At 43.3% G+C, this 21067-nt stretch overlaps 1 protein-coding gene across 1 annotated transcript in view; it reads right to left on the bottom strand.

Moving 5' to 3' along the window:
- The window catches only part of LOC122789989 (hypoxia-inducible factor 3-alpha-like), a 925419-nt gene that overhangs the window by 298309 nt on the left and 606043 nt on the right, over positions 1 to 21067 (bottom strand). The window contains exon 7 of the mRNA XM_044057541.1: positions 9704 to 9810. Coding sequence (XP_043913476.1) covers positions 9704 to 9810 — 107 coding nt within the window. The remainder of the gene's footprint in view (positions 1 to 9703; positions 9811 to 21067) is intronic.

The following is a 21067-nucleotide window of genomic DNA, read 5'->3' on the forward strand; positions in this document are numbered from 1 at the left end:
CCCACAGGCCAGTTTTCCTTCTGAGTTGGAAGACAAAGGAATAAGGTTCTCTTCCCTGAGCCCAAAGAAGAAGTCTCTATTGTCCCACAAGAAGCCAGTAGGTCTAGTCCTACAAAGATAAGCAGGACAAGCACAAAGAGTGCTTGATAGGTCTGGTCCCAAAGAGCAGGCTATACTCCTGTAAATGGAAAGACAACCTTTAATTTCAACCTGTACCCTTCTGAAATAATTGTTTCTCCTGTGTTAGACTGATGCACAGTTGATTGAAAAAATAACCTTTGATCTCAGCAGATCAACAAATGCTTACCTAAATCACACATAAATAAGCATTTTTGTTGCTGGGCAAGCCCTCACCCAACCCATACTACTATACACTGACTCACTTCATGGTCACACAGCAATGGGGAATGGAGAAATTCCACACCAAAGACTCAGCTCTGTGGCACAATGAAGCCTTGTTTACAACCCAGATAAATTCAAATAGTAACTCAGAAGCTGCAGCAGCTGGGCACAGGAAGGTAGGTAGGAATGAGTATACTATGCTAACTGACTTGTTTTGTAGGGAGGGATGGTAGTTTTCCTTCAGCCAAGGGAGGGGGTGGTAGTTTTCCATCAGCTAACTGCTCCAGTGCAAGAACAGCTTTGCACAAAACCAGTGGTGATGGCAGACCTCACAGGCATGTTGGGGAGCATGCACACATAGGGGGAGGGCACAGCTACACAAAGGGGGGGGGGGCACAGCTACACACAGGGGGAGGGGCACAGTTACACACAGGGCGAGGGCAAAGCTACACACAGGGGGAGGGCACAGCTTCACACAGGGGAAGGGCACAAGTACAAAGATATGGTTAAAGGCCATAACAAACACCCTCATTATATGAATGACAAAGACGGCACAAATCACCTTCATGGCTGCATCACCCCCTCACTGTGAGATACTCAATATGAGGGGAATGAATGTGCTTGACCAGTGGCCTCAAACTTAAATGGTTCAAGAACCAGATGAGGATGAAGCACTAAGCCAAGGGAAGGATAACTAGCTACCAAAAAAAGTCATTCATGTACACACACATACACACAAACACACACACAGTCATAGCAGTCGCATTTACACACACAGACACATATAAACACACACAACAGTCAGTCATATACACACACACTGACAGCCACAGCAGTCACATTTACACACCCACATACATCCACACTTGTACTGCATGTTTCATTTATCAAGTGATTCACCCCTCCTATAAATCAGCACAAATAATTTGATATCAAAAACAAGCAACATCATAAGATATCTCTGCTGGGCATTAGGTCTCATACTGCTGCTTCCTGGAAATCAAAATAAATCACCAGCTGAAGCATCTAAAACTTAACCGCTTCTGCTATTTGTTTTCCAAAAAGTCTCTCCCTCTCTCTCTTTCACTGATTCTACTTGGCTCTATAGTTAAGCAGACGAGCTGCTATAAGCAGTCTCAGTTACAAAGACAAGCAGTTGACAATGGGGTTCAGACTGCACAGCAACTACATTTTTTTTTTGTTTAAAGGCAGAGAAGTGGGCCAGACTGGGGAAAGGTTTGTGGATTGTAGAATACTAGCCAAAGGGCCCCACCTGGCCAGTGGGCTGGGGGTTTGAGATCTGTGTGTTAGACTCATAGGGGAGACCTGATGATTAACAGGCACAGAGGGAAAAATCACATGGAAAAAGTCCCCACTGAAAAGCATACAGGTTTTGCATAAAAAGGAGATAACTGCAGAGTGTAAGCCTGCATCCTTTGATCTTTTCATTTGCTGACTCGTGTAGGAAACACATTTCCATTACTCACTTGCTGGTGCTCACACTGTACCACTTTTATTTAGAGTGTGAAAGGCTGTCCTCACAAGGGCCCTGAAGGGCGAGATAGGAATGAAATGAAAGAGGGACAGGTTGGCAGCAGAGTCACTTCTGCCGCTGCATGTTGCCTAGCTCTACGCCTTCCATCTCCTCAGGCCTGCTGTTTATCAAAGCCCCTTTTTTGTTTGAATTAGTCTACCCTAGTTTGGTTCCTGTAAGATGTCACTGCTGTTGGGTAAATCCTACTGTGTTTTGGAATGGGTGAAACAAGACCTCTCAAAGACCTTCAACACTGTCTCACACCCACTCCTCCTTCAATATTTAGAGAAAATGGACATTAGCAGTAACACAATAAGTTGATTCAAAAACTACCTTTCTGACCATTCGTAATTTCTCAAATGTTCACAAAACATCTCCAACTTTCTTCCTATAAATAAGGCATCCCATAGGGATCTATATAAGATTCTAGTTTATTCTCAGTCATTGTCAAAGATATGTGGACCAAAACTGCTAATGCATAATTAACTCCATATGCCGACTCCACTCTAATCTACTAATCTCTTATGTAACATAACTACCAAACAAGTCACGCATGCCAAACTGCTCAGGGCAATCACAGATGATAAATTACCTTTTGACAAGAACACAAATTATGTCTCCTCCAGAACCAACAAAAAACTTGGCCTACTTATTATTCCACGGCCTTCTTAACAAAGACTATGTTTATTTATTCATTTGTTTTTGTTGATCAAGAAAGTCCAACTTGGCAGAGCCTTTTTACAGCAGAGGCCCAGGGAGAAAACCTCCATGTAATACAATCACATTAAGTTGACAAATCATTTAGTACAGTGTGTCTTACATAAACGTTAATAGAGACAGTAAATACATAAAACAGTACTGCAATTACATTTGGAATAAAAAGTATGTGTCATAAATTATTGTGAATGCATCTGTAAGACTAGCAGTTTCAACAGATTTAACACCTATCATGTTTAAATTAGAGAGAGAAATTAGTAGGCAATTTTTCATAGGGAAGAAGGTAGAAAAAAATGACAGCTATTATAAGTGAGAACAATGTTAGTGGAGGCAGAGGTGAGGTAGTGGTGTGCTGGAAATCAGAGAAGACAACTGTATGACAAATGTGAGTGGTACAGTGAAGTACAAATAATACAAGTAGAGATTTAGACGTTAAGGAGGAGGAAATGATTTACATGTGTGTGGAAGACACTGAGTTGAAACTGGAAGGAAACAGGCTGTAGTGTTGCATTCAAGCATAATTCCCCACCTAGCAGGTATTAACCTGGTTCTGACTTGTTGAGATGTTGTTTGAGCCCATTATAAAGGCTGGCAGTTTGTCAGGATGCTTAATTTGCTCAAGGATGGTGTTTTATATTTTGGAGACATAACAAGAATACAGTTCATCACCAGTTGAGTTACTTGATTTGGATGTCATTCATAGGAACTTATAATGGGAGCTGAATTCCCTAGTAGGGGAACAGGGCAGTAAGGTACTCTATAGAGCGGGGATGGTTTTCTGGATGTCAAATCAGATTATGTGTGGTTAACAACTTTGAGTACTTTAGGTAGTTATGTAACTCAAGCCACTTAAGTTTTAAAGCTTGACAGTGGTGAGTTCTATGTAGCCAGTTAATGACAAACTTGACAACTTTGTACTAGCAGGTGGCTAGCTTGGATTCAAGGGTGGCATTTATTTTTGTAAGGATGGGTGACGCATAGAATGGACAGGAGTAGAAGGGTTCGGGCTAATATGCCATATTCAAAAATTGTTTTTCTTTGTCTTAGAAATGGTTATTGTTTTTGTGTATACTGTTTTAAAAGAATGTGGAGCTTTACTCCTAGGGAATCTGCTGAAAAAGGGCTTTGCTCATTCAGACTATCCTGGATCAACAAATGTAAATAAATAAAAATAGTATTATAAACTTCATAGTTTTGCTCTTCTTCTTTCTCCAGTTTTTGAAACTCTCTTGTGAGCAGTTGTACAGCTATGGTGGGGCGAACAGAGCAATCACATCTGGTGCTGTCTTGTCCAGGGCATAATTCTTTGATGTGAAATAAAAAAAAATACAGTAGACAATTATCTGAATGTCAGTTATCCAAAACGTCAATGTTTCGAACCAGTCTTCCAAGGTTTTTGGATAGGAAAAATAATAAAGTCTAAATATATAAACATTATACATATTCGTTTGATCATGTTTTTTGAGCTTGTAGCCAGCTTGTGTGTGAAAAATATTCTTTACTGTCCACTGAAATCACTGAATGGTTGAAAAGTGGATTCCTGCATTCCTGCTTGCAGAAAAAAAAGATTTTAGAAGTTTTTTATCCGGTTCATAGGGACCTAGGGTAGTACCCTATGTTCCAGTTAGTTTGGATAATCGATTTTCTACTATATATATATATATATATATATATATATATATATATATATATACACACACACACACACACACACACACACACACACACACACACACACACACACACACACACACACACACACACACACACACACACACACACACACGTACCTTTAATAAATTTCAGTCAGCTGCTTGAGGATTTCACCCTGACAATTGTTTTATTTATTACTGTATGTATGTAGGTATGTCAACATACAAATACGAATGTATGCTTTGATTAACGGGATGCACGGAGAGTTTGTGGCCCGTTTTCAGTAGAAGCCCAAGGGGAAAAACACCAATACAAGACAGAATAAGACATAAACAGTGCAGGACAAACTAAGCAAGAACAATGCACATACTTTACAGAAAACAATGCACATTATCATTGCCATTAAGTGTATTTCTCAAAAAATACTCGATATATCCTTATTTTTTGTTAACAACTAATAGCAGAGGAATGGTGAAGCCAATAAATGTGAAAAGTACACATTTAAATGCACTAAATAGTATGTCAAGTTAGCAACTTATTTACAATATTATTAAATATGGTAGCAGTGCAAGGCACAGATGAAATTTTGATAGATTTGCTTATCCTGGAGGATCTAGTGAAGGAATGTGACAACAACGGGCTGATGATGACCTGCCCCTCCTGGGGGTAGGAACAGGCGTTGTTTCACTGCAATGCTGGAGACAGAGCTGCAAGGCAAACACTGTACAGGCCAGGCTTTGGTAAGTCTCCAGTGTGGGGAAGCTCCTGCACCAGGGTAGGCAAAGTAGACCACTGTGTTTGCAACTGAGTACGTCAGCAACCAGCAGGGGGGGGGGGGCTAGGAATACAAAAATGAGAAACATTCCTTATGGCTGTCTAGATGACAGTTGTGACACAACCAACTCTAGTCCCATTAGGGGAATGGAAAAGACACAGCCAACTGCAAACAGGGATTGGCAATCATTGGCAGGATGATGGGAAGAAAAAGCAGCAAAAATTAAAGCATCTCAGACTGTCACGTACACACAACTTACGTTTCAAAACATATAAAGTGAAAGACTTACAGGTATGGATGCACCTGGAAAGGGAGTCAGAATCTAGAGCATGGAAGTATTCAAACGCCGAACAGCCAATCAGGTCATCAGGATGGTATCCTCCTGACAAAAAGTTCACGCACGCAGGACAACGTGCACGGCCCCAATAAACCAATGAAAATCCAAATGAACGAGCCAGCACGTAAGAATCGCTCATAAACAAGAATATGTTTATTTAACAAACATACTGAATATAATGGCAATACACCATTATAAAAGCAAACCGGTTTCGGCTCTCATCAAGCCTTTGTCAATGCTACATGTTGAGACAGTTGAAAAACTCACCACCAAATTAGTACCATATTTATAGTTCCCATTTAAAGGGGCATGCACCATAATTCCAAAGCCACATGCCATATTGAAATACAGAAAAAATATATAGAAAAAACAACTCTGAGACAGACAAAACATATAGCAGTATAATACATATAAATAATAAGTAAGGAAAAGAATAATATCCTTCCCAATATATCTCAGTTGTTGTTTTCAATAAATCATGTTAAGTATGACTTAATATTATGTAAGGAAAACCTTATGGTGCATATAGAAAATATCCACTGAAATATATCCTATATTTGTATCCATGAAACCAACATTGGTTTAATCATAATGTATAAACTATTCCAAAGTATTTAATCCGGGTCTAAATAAACCCCCCAGTTTTATTATCCACATGTTTTCCATTTGATTAAGTTTCTGGTGCCATCCAGCTTTGAAACCCCTGTGTAATGTTATCCTATCTATAATTGCAAATTTGAAAACCACAGATGGATGCTCCATGATATGTTTAAAGAGGGCATTAGCAACACGTTTATTTTTAATTGCACTTAGATGTTCCCCTATTCTAAATTTCACCGGCCTAGATGTCTGTCCAACATAAAATGAAGAACAGGTACAAGTTGCCAGGTAAACAACCCAATCCGAACTGCAATTAGCAAAAATCCTAATCTCAAAAATTCTGGAAGTGTTTTTGCTAGTAAATTCTCTGGTTTTAATTAAATGTTGGCAGGCCGTACAATGACCACAAGGATAGCAGCCCATTAGTATATCCCCAGATAAAGTCCTTTGTTGTGGAAGACTTGGAATATATCTTTTATAGTGCGTGAAATATGAATTCATATTCCGTCCCCGTCGATAGGAAAATTGACATTGATCAGACAACATACTACTCAAAATGTCATGTGACAAAAGAATTCCCCAATGTTGATTAATAATGTCCCTAAAACGGTTAGTATTGGTACCATAGGTTGTTACTAGCCATAAGGGTTGCTTGATTTTCTGCCTCTTAGAATCATTGTCATCTGATTTATAACACAATAATTCTTGACGTGTTAGCCTGTTGGTTTGTTCCACAACATTAGAAAGAAGTTGAGAATTATAACCACGTTGGGAAAACCTATGAGATAAATCAAGACTGGAATCAAAATATGTGGACCAAAACTGCTGATGCATAATTAACTCCATATGCCAACTCCACTCTAATCTACTGATCTCTTATGTAACATAACTACCGAACAAGTCACGCATGCCAAACTGCTTAGGGCAATCACAGATGATAAATTACCTTTTGACAAGAACACAAATTATGTCTCCTCCAGAACCAACAAAAAACTTGGCCTACTTATTATTCCACGGCCTTCTTAACAAAGACTATGTTTATTTATTCATTTGTCTTTGTTGATCAGGAAAGTCCAACTTGACAGAGCCTTTTTACAGCAGAGGCCCAGGGAGAAAACCTCCATGTAATACAATCACATTAAGTTGACAAATCATTTAGTACATTGTGTCTTACATAAACGTTAATAGAGAGAGTAAATACATAAAACAGTACTGCAATTACATTTGGAATAAAAAGTATGTGTCATAAATTACTGTGAATGCATCTGTAAGACTAGCAGTTTCAACAGATTTAACACCTATTATGTAACACCTATTATGTTTAAATTAGAGAGAGAAATTAGTAGGCAATTTTTCATAGGGAAGAAGGTAGAACAAATGACAGCTATTATAAGTGAGGACAATGTTAGTGGAGGCAGAGGTGAGGTAGTGGTGTGCTGGAAATCAGAGAAGACAACTGTATGACAAATGTGAGTGGTACAGTGAAGTACAAACAATACAAGTAGAGATTTAGACGTTAAGGAGGAGGAAATGATTTACATGTGTGTGGAAGACACTGAGTTGAAACTGGAAGGAAACAGGCTGTAGTGTTGCATTCAAGTATAATTCCCCACCTAGCAGGTATTAACCTGGTTCTGACTTGTTGAGATGTTGTTTGAGCCCATTTTAAAGGCTGGCAGTTTGTCAGGATGCTTAATTTGCTCAAGGATGGTGTTTTATATTTTGAAGACATAACAAGAATACAGTTCATCACCAGCTGAGTTACTTGATTTGGATATTATTCATAGGAACTTATAATCGGAGCTGAATTCCCTAGTAGGGGAACAGGGCAGTAAGGTACTCTATAGAGCGGGGATGGTTTTCTGGATGTCAAATCAGATTATGTGTGGTTAACAACTTTGAGTACTTTAGGTAGTTATGTAACTCAAGCCACTTAAGCTTTAAAGCTTGACAGTGGTGAGTTCTATGTAGCCAGTTAATGACAAACTTGACAACTTTGTACTAGCAGGTGGCTAGCTTGGATTCAAGGGTGGCATTTATTTTTGTAAGGATGGGTGACGCATAGAATGGACAGAAGTAGAAGGGTTCGGACTAATATGCCATATTCAAAAATCGTTTTTCTTTGTCTTAGAAATGGTTATTGTTTTTGTGTATACTATTTTAAATGAATGTGGAGCTTTCCTCCTAGGGAATCTGCTGAAAAAGGGCTTTGCTCATTCAGACTATCCTGGATCAACAAATGTAAATAAATAAAAATAGTATTATAAACTTCATAGTTTTGCTCTTCTTCTTTCTCCAGTTTTTGAAACTCTCTTGTGAGCAGTTGTACAGCTATGGTGGGGCGAACAGAGCAATCACATCTGGTGCTGTCTTGTCCAGGGCATAATTCTTTGATGTGAAATAAAAAAAAATACAGTAGACAATTATCTGAATGTCAGTTATCCAAAACGTCAATGTTTCGAACCAGTCTTCCAAGGTTTTTGGATAGGAAAAATAATAAAGTCTAAATATATAAACATTATACATATTCGTTTGATCATGTTTTTTGAGCCTGTAGCCAGCTTGTGTGTGAAAAATATTCTTTACTGTCCACTGAAATCACTGAATGGTTGAAAAGTGGATTCCTGCATTCCTGCTTGCAGAAAAAAAAGATTTTAGAAGTTTTTTATCCGGTTCATAGGGACCTAGGGTAGTACCCTAGGTTCCAGTTAGTTTGGATAATCGATTCTCTACTATATATATATATATATATATATATATATATATATACACACACACACACACACACACACACACACACACACACACACACACACACGTACCTTTAATAAATTTCAGTCAGCTGCTTGAGGATTTCACCCTGACAATTGTTTTATTTATTACTGTATGTATGTAGGTATGTCAACATACAAATACGAATGTATGCTTTGATTAACAGGATGCACGGAGAGTTTGTGGCCCGTTTTCAGTAGAAGCCCAAGGGGAAAAACACCAATACAAGACAGAATAAGACATAAACAGTGCAGGACAAACTAAGCAAGAACAATGCACATACTTTACAGAAAACAATGCACATTATCACTGCCATTAAGTGTATTTCTCAAAAAATACTCGATATACCCTTATTTTTTGTTATCAACTAATAGCAGAGGAATGGTGAAGCCAATAAATGTGAAAAGTACACATTTAAAAGCACTAAATAGTATGTCAAGTTAGCAACTTATTTACAATATTAGTAAATATGGTAGCAGTGCAAGGCACAGATGAAATTTTGATAGATTTGCTTATCCTGGAGGATCTAGTGAAGGAATGTGACAACAACGGGCTGATGATGACCTGCCCCTCCTGGGGGTAGGAACAGGCGTTGTTTCACTGCAATGCTGGAGACAGAGCTGCAAGGCAAACACTGTACAGGCCAGGCTTTGGTAAGTCTCCAGTGTGGGGAAGCTCCTGCACCAGGGTAGGCAAAGTAGACCACTGTGTTTGCAACTGAGTACGTCAGCAACCAGCAGGGGGGGGCTAGGAATACAAAAATGAGCAACATTCCTTATGGCTGTCTAGATGACAGTTGTGACACAACCAACTCTAGTCCCATTAGGGGAATGGAAAAGACACAGCCAACTGCAAACAGGGATTGACAATCATTGGCAGGATGATGGGAAGAAAAATCAGCAAAAATGAAAGCATCTCAGACTGTCACGTACACACAACTTACGTTTCAAAACATATAAAGTGAAAGACTTACAGGTATGGATGCACCTGGAAAGGGAGTCAGAATCTAGAGCATGGAAGTATTCAAACGCCGAACAGCCAATCAGGTCATCAGGATGGTATCCTGCCAGCACATTAACTCTATATTAATGACAGAAAGAGAAACAAAAAGGCTCAGGAAGGCTTTTTCTAGACATATCAGACTCAATAAGATTCCACCAAAAACTACTAAAAATAAATTTGACCAAATGTTTATAGCAACTTTGTGAATAAAACTATTTTATTGGTTTTACTAATGGCCTAGAAATGAAAATCTGATGAGGAAAAGTACTTACATCCCCAGACTTGTAAACATACAAATTTTTCTTCTACTGACAGAAATGCCAATATTACTTACTCTTTGGCAAGTCTTTATAGTGATCAGTTTTCAAAAAAAAAAAGAAGTTATGTACTCACCATAACGTTCCATCTGAGTAGTTCTACTTCATTTGTCTTCAACCTGTGGGATACCGGATCCGAGCTGGCAATTTCACCAGCATCTGCTCCGAGCTGCAAGCTCCTCCCCTTACCCATAATACACCTCCACTACCTTCCAACCCCCAGATCGAGTTTGCTGACCCTTATACTGATAACCCGACCTGAAAAATACTTTATGACCTACAACTGCAGCACAAAGGCTGGCCATATGACAAGGTCAGGGGGAAACAAGGTGGGACAGTTGAAGACAAATGAAGTAGAACTACTCAGATGGAACGTTATGGTGAGCACATAACTTCTTTATTTGAAGTAGTTTACTTCATTTGGTCTTCAACCTGTGGGACAGAGTCCCCAGCTACCAAATTCCTGGGTGGCCCTCATGGAAGGATATTCCGGAGCACAGCAGAACCAAAGGATGCTCTCCTCCTAGAAGGCAAATCCAATTTTTAGTGAGAAATAAAGGTATGAGATGAGGACCAAGTAGCCGCAGAACAAATATCATCCAATGAGACTCTAGACCAAAAGGCTGCAGAGGTAGCCATGGACCTAGTGGAATGAGCTTTCACCTGACCCAGAGGAGGCATACCTTTGTCCTTATAGACCTGAAGGATGCATGAGGAAATCCACCTAGCAACAGTGACCTTGGAGATAGGTTTACCCAAAAAGGGCTTAGAGAAGGACACAAACAGCTGATCGGATTTACAGAAGTTTTTGGACCTGTGTAAAAAAACTCGTAACTGTCTATGAACATCCAACAAGTGGAGTTTGCATTCCATTTTGTTATCAAAGTTAGGAAAGAAGATAGGTAAATTAATTTGTCTGATTGATATTAACTTGTGATGCCACCTTAGGAAGAAAGGATGGATTGGTTCGAAGGGAAACCCTATCTTTATGGAAAATCATAAATGGAACTTTGATGGACAAAGCTTGCAGTTCTGAAACCCTTTTAGCAGAAGTGATAGCCACCAGGAATGCTGTTTTCCAAGATATAAATTTTAGATCTGTGGTTGCAGCAGGTTTAAAAGGCGGAGGGGACCAAAGCTTGAAGAAAGTACAGTTGTGTACACTTAACATAAATGTAGATATTAGAGTGTATTCACTGTTGCAGTCATCACATTTGGGTTATCTACTTACAGTAGCCCTCAGTCTGCCTGATTAACAAAGTCTTGGGTCCTGCGTCGGTTGCTGTCCCTTCTTCCGTGACATCAAGTCGTCAGGGGTATAAAACATGCAGCCGATGCCATTACATCAGTTTTTCTTGCCCCAGTCAGTTGCCCCCCTAATGGGAAGCAATTAAATCTATAAATATACAAGGTTATACCTCCAAGAAAAAAGCAAATACACCAAAAAACTTTTGAGCACACTGAAGGAGAGTAGAGGTATAGCCAAAAGAAGTAAGGGGGCTGGAGGGAGGGTAACCAGGACTGGTGTAAATACACTCGAACATCTACATTTATGGTAAGTGTACACAACTGTACTATGTTCTTCGTGTTTCACTGTTGCAGTCATCACATTTGGGTAGATTCCCAAAGCTAAGGATGAGAGGAGGAACTTAGATAGTATTAGGACCGGCTAGAAGGCCCTGCAAGACTGCAGTGGCAAAGCCAGCTCTGGATTTAGAGAAAATTGGCAGATGGTAATGCTTGGTGGAAGTATGTACTGAACTCCAGATAGCAGCTTCTAGAATGTCCCTGGTACGGATGCCTCTGAGAAAGGCTGTAGAGGTAGATGCAGCCCTGGTTGAGTGGGGTCTGATCCCCTGTGGGATAGGTTTTCCATGGTGTTTGTAGCAGAAATTAATGCAATGGCCTATCCATTTGGAAATATTTTGCTTTGAAATAGCCTTCCCCTATACCCCTGCAGGAAATGCCACCAGCAGTTGGTCAGATTTCCTTTGAGGTTTAGTCCTGTCCAAGTAGAATCTAAGTTGTCTGTGCACATCTAAGGAGTGCAGTATCAGTTCCCCTTTGTTCTGTGGATTAGGAAAGAAGGTTGGCAAATGAATGGACTGATTAAGGGCCACACTGGATACCACCTTGGGCATGAAGGAGGGACTGGTCCTGAGGGACACCCTGTCCACATGAAAGATGATGAAAGGCTCCACTGCCATGAGGGCCTGTAATTCAGATGCCCTTCTTGCTGAAGTGATTGCTAAAAGGAAAGCTGTTTTCCAAGAAAGGAATTTTAAGTCTGCAGTAGCAGCTGGCTCGAAAGGAGGAAGAGTGAGTTTCTCCAATGCAAAGTTGAGGTCCCAGGCTGGAGTTGGAGCTCTCCTGGGTGGTCGTACATTTTTGGCCCCTCTGAGGAACTGCTTGAGCAGTGGATGAGAGAAGAGGGGAGGTTCTGTGTTATAATGAGCTGAAATGCTGAGGCGTGAATTTTGATGGAGGAGAAAGACAGGCCCTTGTGAAGCATCTCAGTTAAGTATTGTAAAATCTGAGGTAAATTGGGCACTGCTGTGCTCATCTCTTGAAACTGGTTACAGGCACAGACCCTTTCCCATTTTTCAGCACAAGATTTTCTAGTACTAGACCTCCTTGCCTCTAAAATGATATCCATCGCTGGTTTACTGAGGGATGGTAAAGGAGAGATTAGGTAATTAGCCAGACTGCTAGGTTCAGTGTTTGAAGCTGAGGGTGCAGGATCTAGTTCTCCTGCTGAGACAATAGGGTAGGAGTCTGAGGCAGGTGCCATGGGGTCAACAGTGACACACTGCACAAGAGGGTACCAGTGTTGGCATGGCCAGTCTGGTGCAATCAAAATCATCCTTGGTTTGTCTTGTTTGACCTTTAGTAGTACTTTGGAGAGCAGAGGCAGAGGAGGAAAGGCATAAACTGATATTTTTTTCCAGCTGAAGGACAAAACATCCACTTTCCAAGATTGTTTGTGGGGAGTCCTTGTGCAAAATTTGTCCAATTGATAGTTCTGGGGGGAGGCAAACAGGTCTATATCTGGGCTCCCCCATTTGCTTGTTGACATGATGAAAATCCTTGGTTCCAGTTTCCACTTGTGTGGGTCCATGAGGTTTCTGCTTAGTTCGTCTGCCAGTGTATTTAGTTTTCCTGGCAGGAATTGAGCTTGTAGATGCACTTGGTAGCTCAGGGCTTTGTTCCACAATGCCATGGCTAGTCTGCAGAGGTGGTAAGAATGTGTACCTCCCTGCTTGTTTATGTACCACATAACAGTGGTGTTGTCTGTCTTTATCATTAATTGTCCTGGAAGAATGTGGTCCTTGTAGGCTGACAGAGCATTCTGGACAGCTAACATTTCTTTTTGATTGATACGCTGGTGCATTTGACTTGGGTTCCATTTACCCTGAATGCACTTCCCTGCCAGGTGAGCCCCCCATGCATAGTCTGATGTGTCTGTTGTTAGGGTTTGGGTGGCAGGGGGTAGTGTGAATGGTAGTCCCTTGTTTTGGTGGCAGGCCTCTGCCCACCAAAGAAACTCTAGGCGTAGGCAAGGTATGATAGGAATCATTGCTTCTAGATCCTGAGAATGTTGACACCACAGGCTTTTTAGATACCATTGTAGTTTCCTCATATGCAATCTTGCATCTGGAATTAGAAGAATGCAGGAGGCCATGAACCCCAAGGCTTGTAGTATTTGCCTTGCAGATAGCAGGGTTTTTGTGGTCACTTGTTTGAAGTAGGTTGTCAAATGAATTTGTTTCTCTGGGGTGAGGAAAGCCATCTGGGAAGTTGTATTCAAGCTTGCCTCCAGGAATATAATTTGTTGACATGGTACTAGGTGTGATTTATTTTCGTTTATGGTGTACCCCAGACAAGTTAGCACCCTTTGTACAAAGGCCAGATGATTCAAAAGAATGTCCTGGCTTTCTGCCTGAATTAGACAATCGTCCAGGTATGGGAATATTTAAATATTTCTTTGCCTGCAAAATGCAATGACTGGAGCTAGGCACTTTGTGAATACCCTGGGCACAGTAGATAAGCCAAGGGGCAGTGCAGAGAACTGATAGTGTGTGTAGCCTGCTTTGAAGCGTAGGTATCTTCTTCAAGATTCCCTGATTGGGATGTGCAGGTATGCTTCCTTTAAATCTAGTGTTGCCAACCAGGCATCTTTGCCTAGCATAAGGAGCAACTGGTGAAGAGTCAGCATCTTGAAATTTGGAATCACCAAAAAGGTGTTTAGAGTAGGCAGGTCCAGGATAGGACGCCATGAACCGTCTTTTCTGGGTACCAGGAAAAGTCTTGAGTAGAAACCTTGTTAGTACCAATTGAATAGCCCCTATGCTTAAGAGAGAAAGTACTTGCTTTTGGGCCTCTGCCCACTGATTTGGGGGTTATTTCTGGCCATCCACTTGGTGTTGGTAACATGTGGAAGTGAAATCTGTATCCCTGGAACACTATATTTAAAACCCATTTGTCCTGGGTAATGAGTTCCCAGTTCTTTGCATGAAGAACAATCTTTCCCCCCAAAGGGGCAGTCAGTTGAGAAGTGCTTGAAGTTTTAAAAACAAGTCATTGAGACAGTTTACCATAGGGGGGAGTTTTATTACTCCCAGACTTGTAAGTCGGGGCCCCCCACTGCTTAGTCCTGTGTGTACCCCGGGACTAAAGCCTGGGAGCTCTGCTGGATCTGGGTTTGGACTGAGAAGGTCTGGAAGAGGCAGGAAAGGACCAATTCTTGGAAGGGCAATGCCTACTAAATCTTGGAGGTTGCACTTGTAAAAAAATCTTTAACAGTTTGCATAGATTTAGCTTTTTCCTCCATCTTTTTAAGAACTTCTTCTGCCTTGTTGCCAAAGAGGGGGTCCTGGTTTAAGGGAGCATCCAGTAATTTCGCTTTAACATGATCTGGCAAGGACTGCCCCTTAAGCCAATCATGCCTTCTAAGTACAGACCCAGTTACAGCAGCCCTGCAAGATGCCTCTAGTGAATCAAAACCACATTGCAAAGTATGTTTTCCAACTTGTTCAACTGAATGCAGTAAATCCTGTAAATCCTTATTTTCAGCACAATCAGGAATCAACATAATTTTCTGTTGAGCAATCCAATAATATGCTGCTGATACTTTAACATATGAAACTGTCAGTTTAAGGCCCTAATGGCCAAAGTTGCAGAAGTGTATACCTTCTTACCCCATCTATCCAGCACCCTGGAGTCTCTATCAGAGGGGGTAGGATTTTTGGCAGTAGTAGCTTTAATGCCCTTGGGTCCCTGTAAAATGGTCTCAGGATCCGCAGTAGGATTTTTAAAGAGGAACTTGTGAGAGTCAGGGACCCTGTAATATCTATCAGGTTTTCTGGGAGCAGGAGGTAAAGAGTCAGGGGGCCAAGCTAGATTCCGAAAAGGCATCATCAACAATGTCTAGTACAGGAGGTATGGCTAAAGGCCTGTGCTGGGGCAGTAGTAAGAAATCCCTAAGCCAATTTTTAGAATCAGAGAAATCCTGAATTTCCCAACGAAAATGCTCCCTGAGAGTATGCAATGTTTCACCAAAAGAGAAATCCTCTGGGGGAGAAGCAGAGGGAATAGAGTCCTCAGCATCAGAATCCTCATAGGTAGATAAGGGTAAATCCTGGTCATCAGAGGACACAGAAAATTCCGAATCCTGAAGTATCATAAGCAAACTCATTCCTAGATCTCTTAGAGAGGGAAGGCTGGCTTCCCCTGATTAAAGTAATAAGGTTTTCAGCCATTCTTATCATTTGTTTTTTAGGCATAGAGGCCTGACCATGTGGTCTGGTCATCAGTTTTCTAGGCATGATTCGAGTTTTAGGCCTTGAAGAAGAAGATGGCGTCAGTTTAATGCGCAAGTCAGTAGGCCTGAATACACCCTCAGAAGCCGGTGCCTGCACAGCGGCTCCAGACCCATTTAAGGTAGAGACATCCGCAGGTTCCACAGTTGAAGCATCTTGCAGCATACAGGACTCCGAATGGGTCTCAGTAGAGGCCTGCGAATCTGAAGTAGCGGGTATCAGGGGCTGCGAAAGCACCTTACTGAGTACCGGCGAACTGGTAACTGGCTTAGGAGAAGCGTCGTTGGCAGCTTTGGACCTAGGCAGCCTGTCTCTGTCTTTATCTTTGCGTTTTTTTGGAATGTCGGATAGCTTACCAAAGACATATCAGGATAATTGAACCGAGCACCAAAATATTTAGAAGTGAAAATATACCAACGACGGATAGTTCGTGGTTTAAATAAGGCACAAAACCGACAGCGAGGTACGTCGTGGTCAGGGCCTAGGCAAGGAATACAGTACGAATGAAAATCTTTATGAGGTATTTGCTTTCCAAAAGTAATGCAATTATTTACTTTTACTGACATCGGTTTAGAGCAAGAAAAAGTTTCCCCAACAGGGTACTTAGCTTTTAGTTGAAGACTTTGGTTCTGAAACTTGAAAACGAAAATTTCAGGAGTCAGCCAACCGGCACTTGCAAACTGCTTCTGCTTTGGGCACTGCACGGCAAGAAAGACTGATGTAATGGCATCAGCTGCATGTTTTATACTCCTGGCAACGTGACATCATGGAAGAAGGGACAGCAACCGACGCAGGACCCAAGAGTTTATTAATCAGGCCGACTGAGGGCTACTGCAAGCAGATAACACAAATGTGATGACTGCACAGTGAAACATGAAGAACATCTATAGTAAGGTCCCATAGGGGAACAGGATCCTTGACCAGGGGACGTAACAGAAAGGTCCCTTTGATAAAGGCTTTACACAGACTGGAGGAGGCCAGTGAGGCAGAATTCTCACCTACATGAAAATGAGAAATGGCAGCCAATTGAACTTTGATGATAGAACTCGCTCCCTGTTTAAAAATATTGGCTAGGAAATCAAGAATGGCAGAAATAGGAGCTGTGAAAGGGTCTAAACTACTTTGAGAAGCCCAAAAGGAAAAACTTTTTCATTTGCTGCGGTAAACCTTCCTGGTTGAAGACTTATGAGCAGCTACCAGAACAGAACTAACTGAAGAGGATAATCCAGGAGTTCTAGTGATCACGGGACTTCAGCAGCCAAGCCGTGAGCTTCAAACTGTCCAGGTTCAGATGAGGAACTCCTGACGGGTGTGAAATCAGATCCTGAATGGGATCCAAGATCCAGGGCGGAGCCAGAAGATGAGACCAAAGGAAGGGAAACCATACCTGGCGAGGCCAAAACAGGGCAAGCATACAGAAGACCTGGAGGCCAAGGATGGACTAGAGCATCTCTGGGGGACTCCCCCGGCAGGGGGTTCAGAGCGAAAAACTCGCTGCACTTCACGTTGGAAGGAGATGTGAAGAGATCACAGCAAGGATGACCCCACTCCAGGAAGATCTGCTTCACTACTGAAAGATTCAGAGACCACTTGTAAGGCATCAGAATAGTCCAACTTAACCTGTCTGCTAGATTGCTGGACCGTCCCAGAATGGGCGTTGCTATGAGAAAGCGACCGGTGGAGATCACCCATTCCCACACTCTCATGGCCTCGCGACAAAGGGGGTAAGCTCTGGTTCCTCTCTGTCTGTTGATGTACCAGACCACTGACATGTTGTCTGATTGAATTGCAATGGTTCCCAGAGGAAGAAAGGCATGAAGGGCCTGCAACGCCAAAAGGACCACCCTCATCTCTAAAGCGTTTATGTGCAAGCTGGTCTCTACAGGGGACCACAGGCCTTGGACTGTCCTGCCCGAACAATGTCCCCCACACCTGAGTTGGGAGGCATCCATGGTCACTGTGGCTTGGACAGGGGCTGAAACAAAGGGTCGTCCCTCAAAGATCTCCGGAGAGCACATCCACCACAGAAGGGATGACCGACAGACTCGACTGAGTTGTATTGGATACGATAATGGAAGTTCCAACAGGGACCAATGTACAGCTAGTGTCCACTGTAGAATTCTCATATGTAACTGGGCGCATGGAAGAAGCATTATGGTCGCTGCCATTGAATCTATGGCCCTCAACACTGATTCTGCCGATGGAAGATGAGAATGGTAGATCAGAGACATGCATCCTCAGGTTTTGTACTCTCTCCGAGGTCAAGAAAATTTTGCACTGTAAGGTGTCTACCCTTGCCCCTATGTAATCTATCACCTGGACAGGATTTAGAAGTGATTTGGATGCGTTGATTGTGATTCCCAAATGCAGAGCAAGCTTTAATAAATAATCCTTGGTTTGAGAAAGTAGACGCCTGGTGGGAGCAGTGAAGAGCCAATCGTCCAGGTACGGGAAGACCTAAATCCCCTGAAGCCTCAGGTGAGCCGGTACTACCACCATCACTTTGGTGAACACCCTGGGGGCTGTGGTGAGACCAAAATGTAGGGCTCAAAATTGGTAATGACTGACTCCTAGCCGGAAGCGGAGGAACCTCCTGGAGCTTCTGTGCATCTTTATGTGATTGTAGGCATCCTGGAAATCTAATGAGCACATCCAGTCGCTCTTGTGCAGGTACGGCATGATGGACTGCAGTGTGACCATCCAGAATTTTTCTTTGGCAACTGACAGGTTCAGGGTAGATAGGTCCAGAATGGGCCTTAAGTCCCCTGTTTTCTTTAGCACCAAAAAGAACCTGGAGTAGAAGCCCGATCCGGGCTGATCTGTGGGGACGGGTTTGATGGCTCGTTTTCTAGCAGTTTGGAAATTTCCTGTGCTGCTGCCTCCCTTTGCATGGGTGGTACGTCCGGGAGGTGTTTGAGAGGTTTGGGAGGAACCACAAAGGGGATAGAGTATCCTCTGGATATGATCTGAAGCACCCAGTGGTCTGATGTTATGGACTCCCATGCTGCCAGGTGCAATGACAATCGTCCCCTGACTGCCTCCAGAGTAGAGCAGTCGGGCAACCCTCCAGGGTTGCTGTCTGGGCCTGTCCGAGAAAGGTTTTTGAGAGCCAAAATTCCTCGGACCCCCTCTGCCTCTGGGCTGGGGTCCATTCTGTCCCCCTCTGCCTCTGGGAGAAGAACCCTGAGTGTCCCGGGAATACTGTGACTTCCGGAACCACATCTTCTTTTGCCCTCTCTGATTCCGGGAAAAGGATCTTTGAGGGTTCGAGAAGCGGATTCTGACGGCACACAGTGTCTTCCCATCCTTCTCACTCTGGACTAAAGTCTCTTTGATGGTCTTACCAAAGAGAGTAGAACTGTCATAAGGGGCACTGGCAAAGAAGGCCTTGAAAGGTTCCGAAAACTGACATAGTCTGAGCCAGGAGTTGCGCCTCATGGGCACGCCGGACCCAGCCGCCCTAGCCGCTCCTTCAGTAGCATGTGAGAGGAGTCACATGGACGTGTTGGGGACTGCTTTCAAAGTGTCCATCCTCACGGAGAACATGTACCTATCCTCCTGCAACATGGACTTAGGGAGAGACTCAGCCAGCTTTTTGACCAGGTCGCGCTGGAGCCTCGTGACGTGGGCTGGGTAGTTCAGCGCCCTAATGGAAAAGGTTGCTGATGCATAAACCCACTTCCCTAAGTGGTCCATCAGCCGTGACTCTCAGACAGGATGAATCGAGGAACTCTCTTGGGCTAGTTCCTTCTTTGTGGCAGCTGCTACCATTATAGCTTCTACGGGGGAGCCCTTGTTCCATGCTGGTCTGTCTGATGGTGGACTCAAGATCTTATCAAGACGTTTAGGGATTGGTTCCACGGTGTCCGGCTGTTTCCAGGCCCGCGAGGGGACCAGGTCCACCAGGGGATCTGTGGGACAGGACACCCAGGAAGTAGATGGGCCAATGCCAAAAGCCTCCAGGAACACAGACTAATCAGAAGAAGGTTTGTGGGTGGACCAACCTCCCCGTTGGCAAAGGATTTCCATGATGTCTCCAAAGAAGACTTCCTCAGGAGGTGACCTGGGGGAACATTCCCTATCATCCAAATCCGTGTCCTTGGTGAGAGACTCGGGGGAGTCCAAGTGCCTCCACACGTAGGCTTGTAACGCACGTCTCCGGTGGGGCTCTCTGGGGGGAACTCGCAAGCCACTTGTTCCTCAAGGAGAACCGTCTGGAGCAAAGGCTGTCCCTCCGGTAAAATGATGGTATTCGTAGATGCAGCCGCTGAGGTCAGGTCAGAATCCGAGGGGATAGTCAAGGGTCTCGATCCAGCAGACAGAACCCTTTCTTCCACGTCGAACACCAAGGGAAAACAAACCTCCTGGGAAACCAATATGGAAGCCGGTCTCCACGGTCCAATGTGAGAATCAGAGCTGGGCCCGAAGTGGACGGAGCTCCGAGGGAGGGAACTTAGCCTGACAATGCCGGAGCCGATGAAAAAAGTTCCGGTTCCTTGGATCCAACACCCAAGCTTCGGCTTTAAGAGCTGCTGGGATCCGAACTGGTTGGATTCGACTCGCTCCAGGCATCTGTCGGCATCAAGGAAGCAGGTACCATCGGTGCCGTCCCCTGACTAAGGCCATCCTCGGATCTAAGTACTCCAAACCCAGTGGATGGATCGGAGAAGGAGAAATCGGTATGAAAAAGGGAAGTGAGCTCCCCCCTCCAGAGGTAGAGAGGGCTGGCAAGACCCCCATTTGGATCTGAGTACGAATGAACCTCCTCATCATTTTATCCATGTCAACTTCCGATAAGCTCTGAGTGGATCTCGACGAGGCCACGGACTCCAACCTGGCGGGTCAAGAACCAAGGCTCTAGATGGAGAATGTGTCTCCTCCAGCTCTGGGGAAAATCTCAGAGATCTGAGCCAAGGGGAGTCATGGATCCTAGGCTGACTTTTGGTGGGAGAAGGAAGGTCCGGGGACCTCTTACGTTTGTCTGGTCTGTGAGATTTTGGCTATCTCTCCTTCTCTCTGCCCCTTTTCCGCTCCACTACTGCAGGCTTTGAAATGGGAGGTTGCGTCCCAACCTGGGAGGGAGGAGAAGCAAGCACAAGAGAAGAAGGAGAGGTGGGCACAACAGCCACTGTGACTGAAGCCGAGGATGAGGCAACCGCTTCAGAAGTGGGAAGAAGGCCTTTCAGGGCCAACTTAGCC

Source organism: Protopterus annectens, chromosome 1.part0 (assembly GCF_019279795.1).
Source record: "Protopterus annectens isolate FY-2018-M chromosome 1.part0, PAN1.0, whole genome shotgun sequence".
NCBI classification, from domain to species: Eukaryota; Metazoa; Chordata; order Ceratodontiformes; family Protopteridae; genus Protopterus; species Protopterus annectens.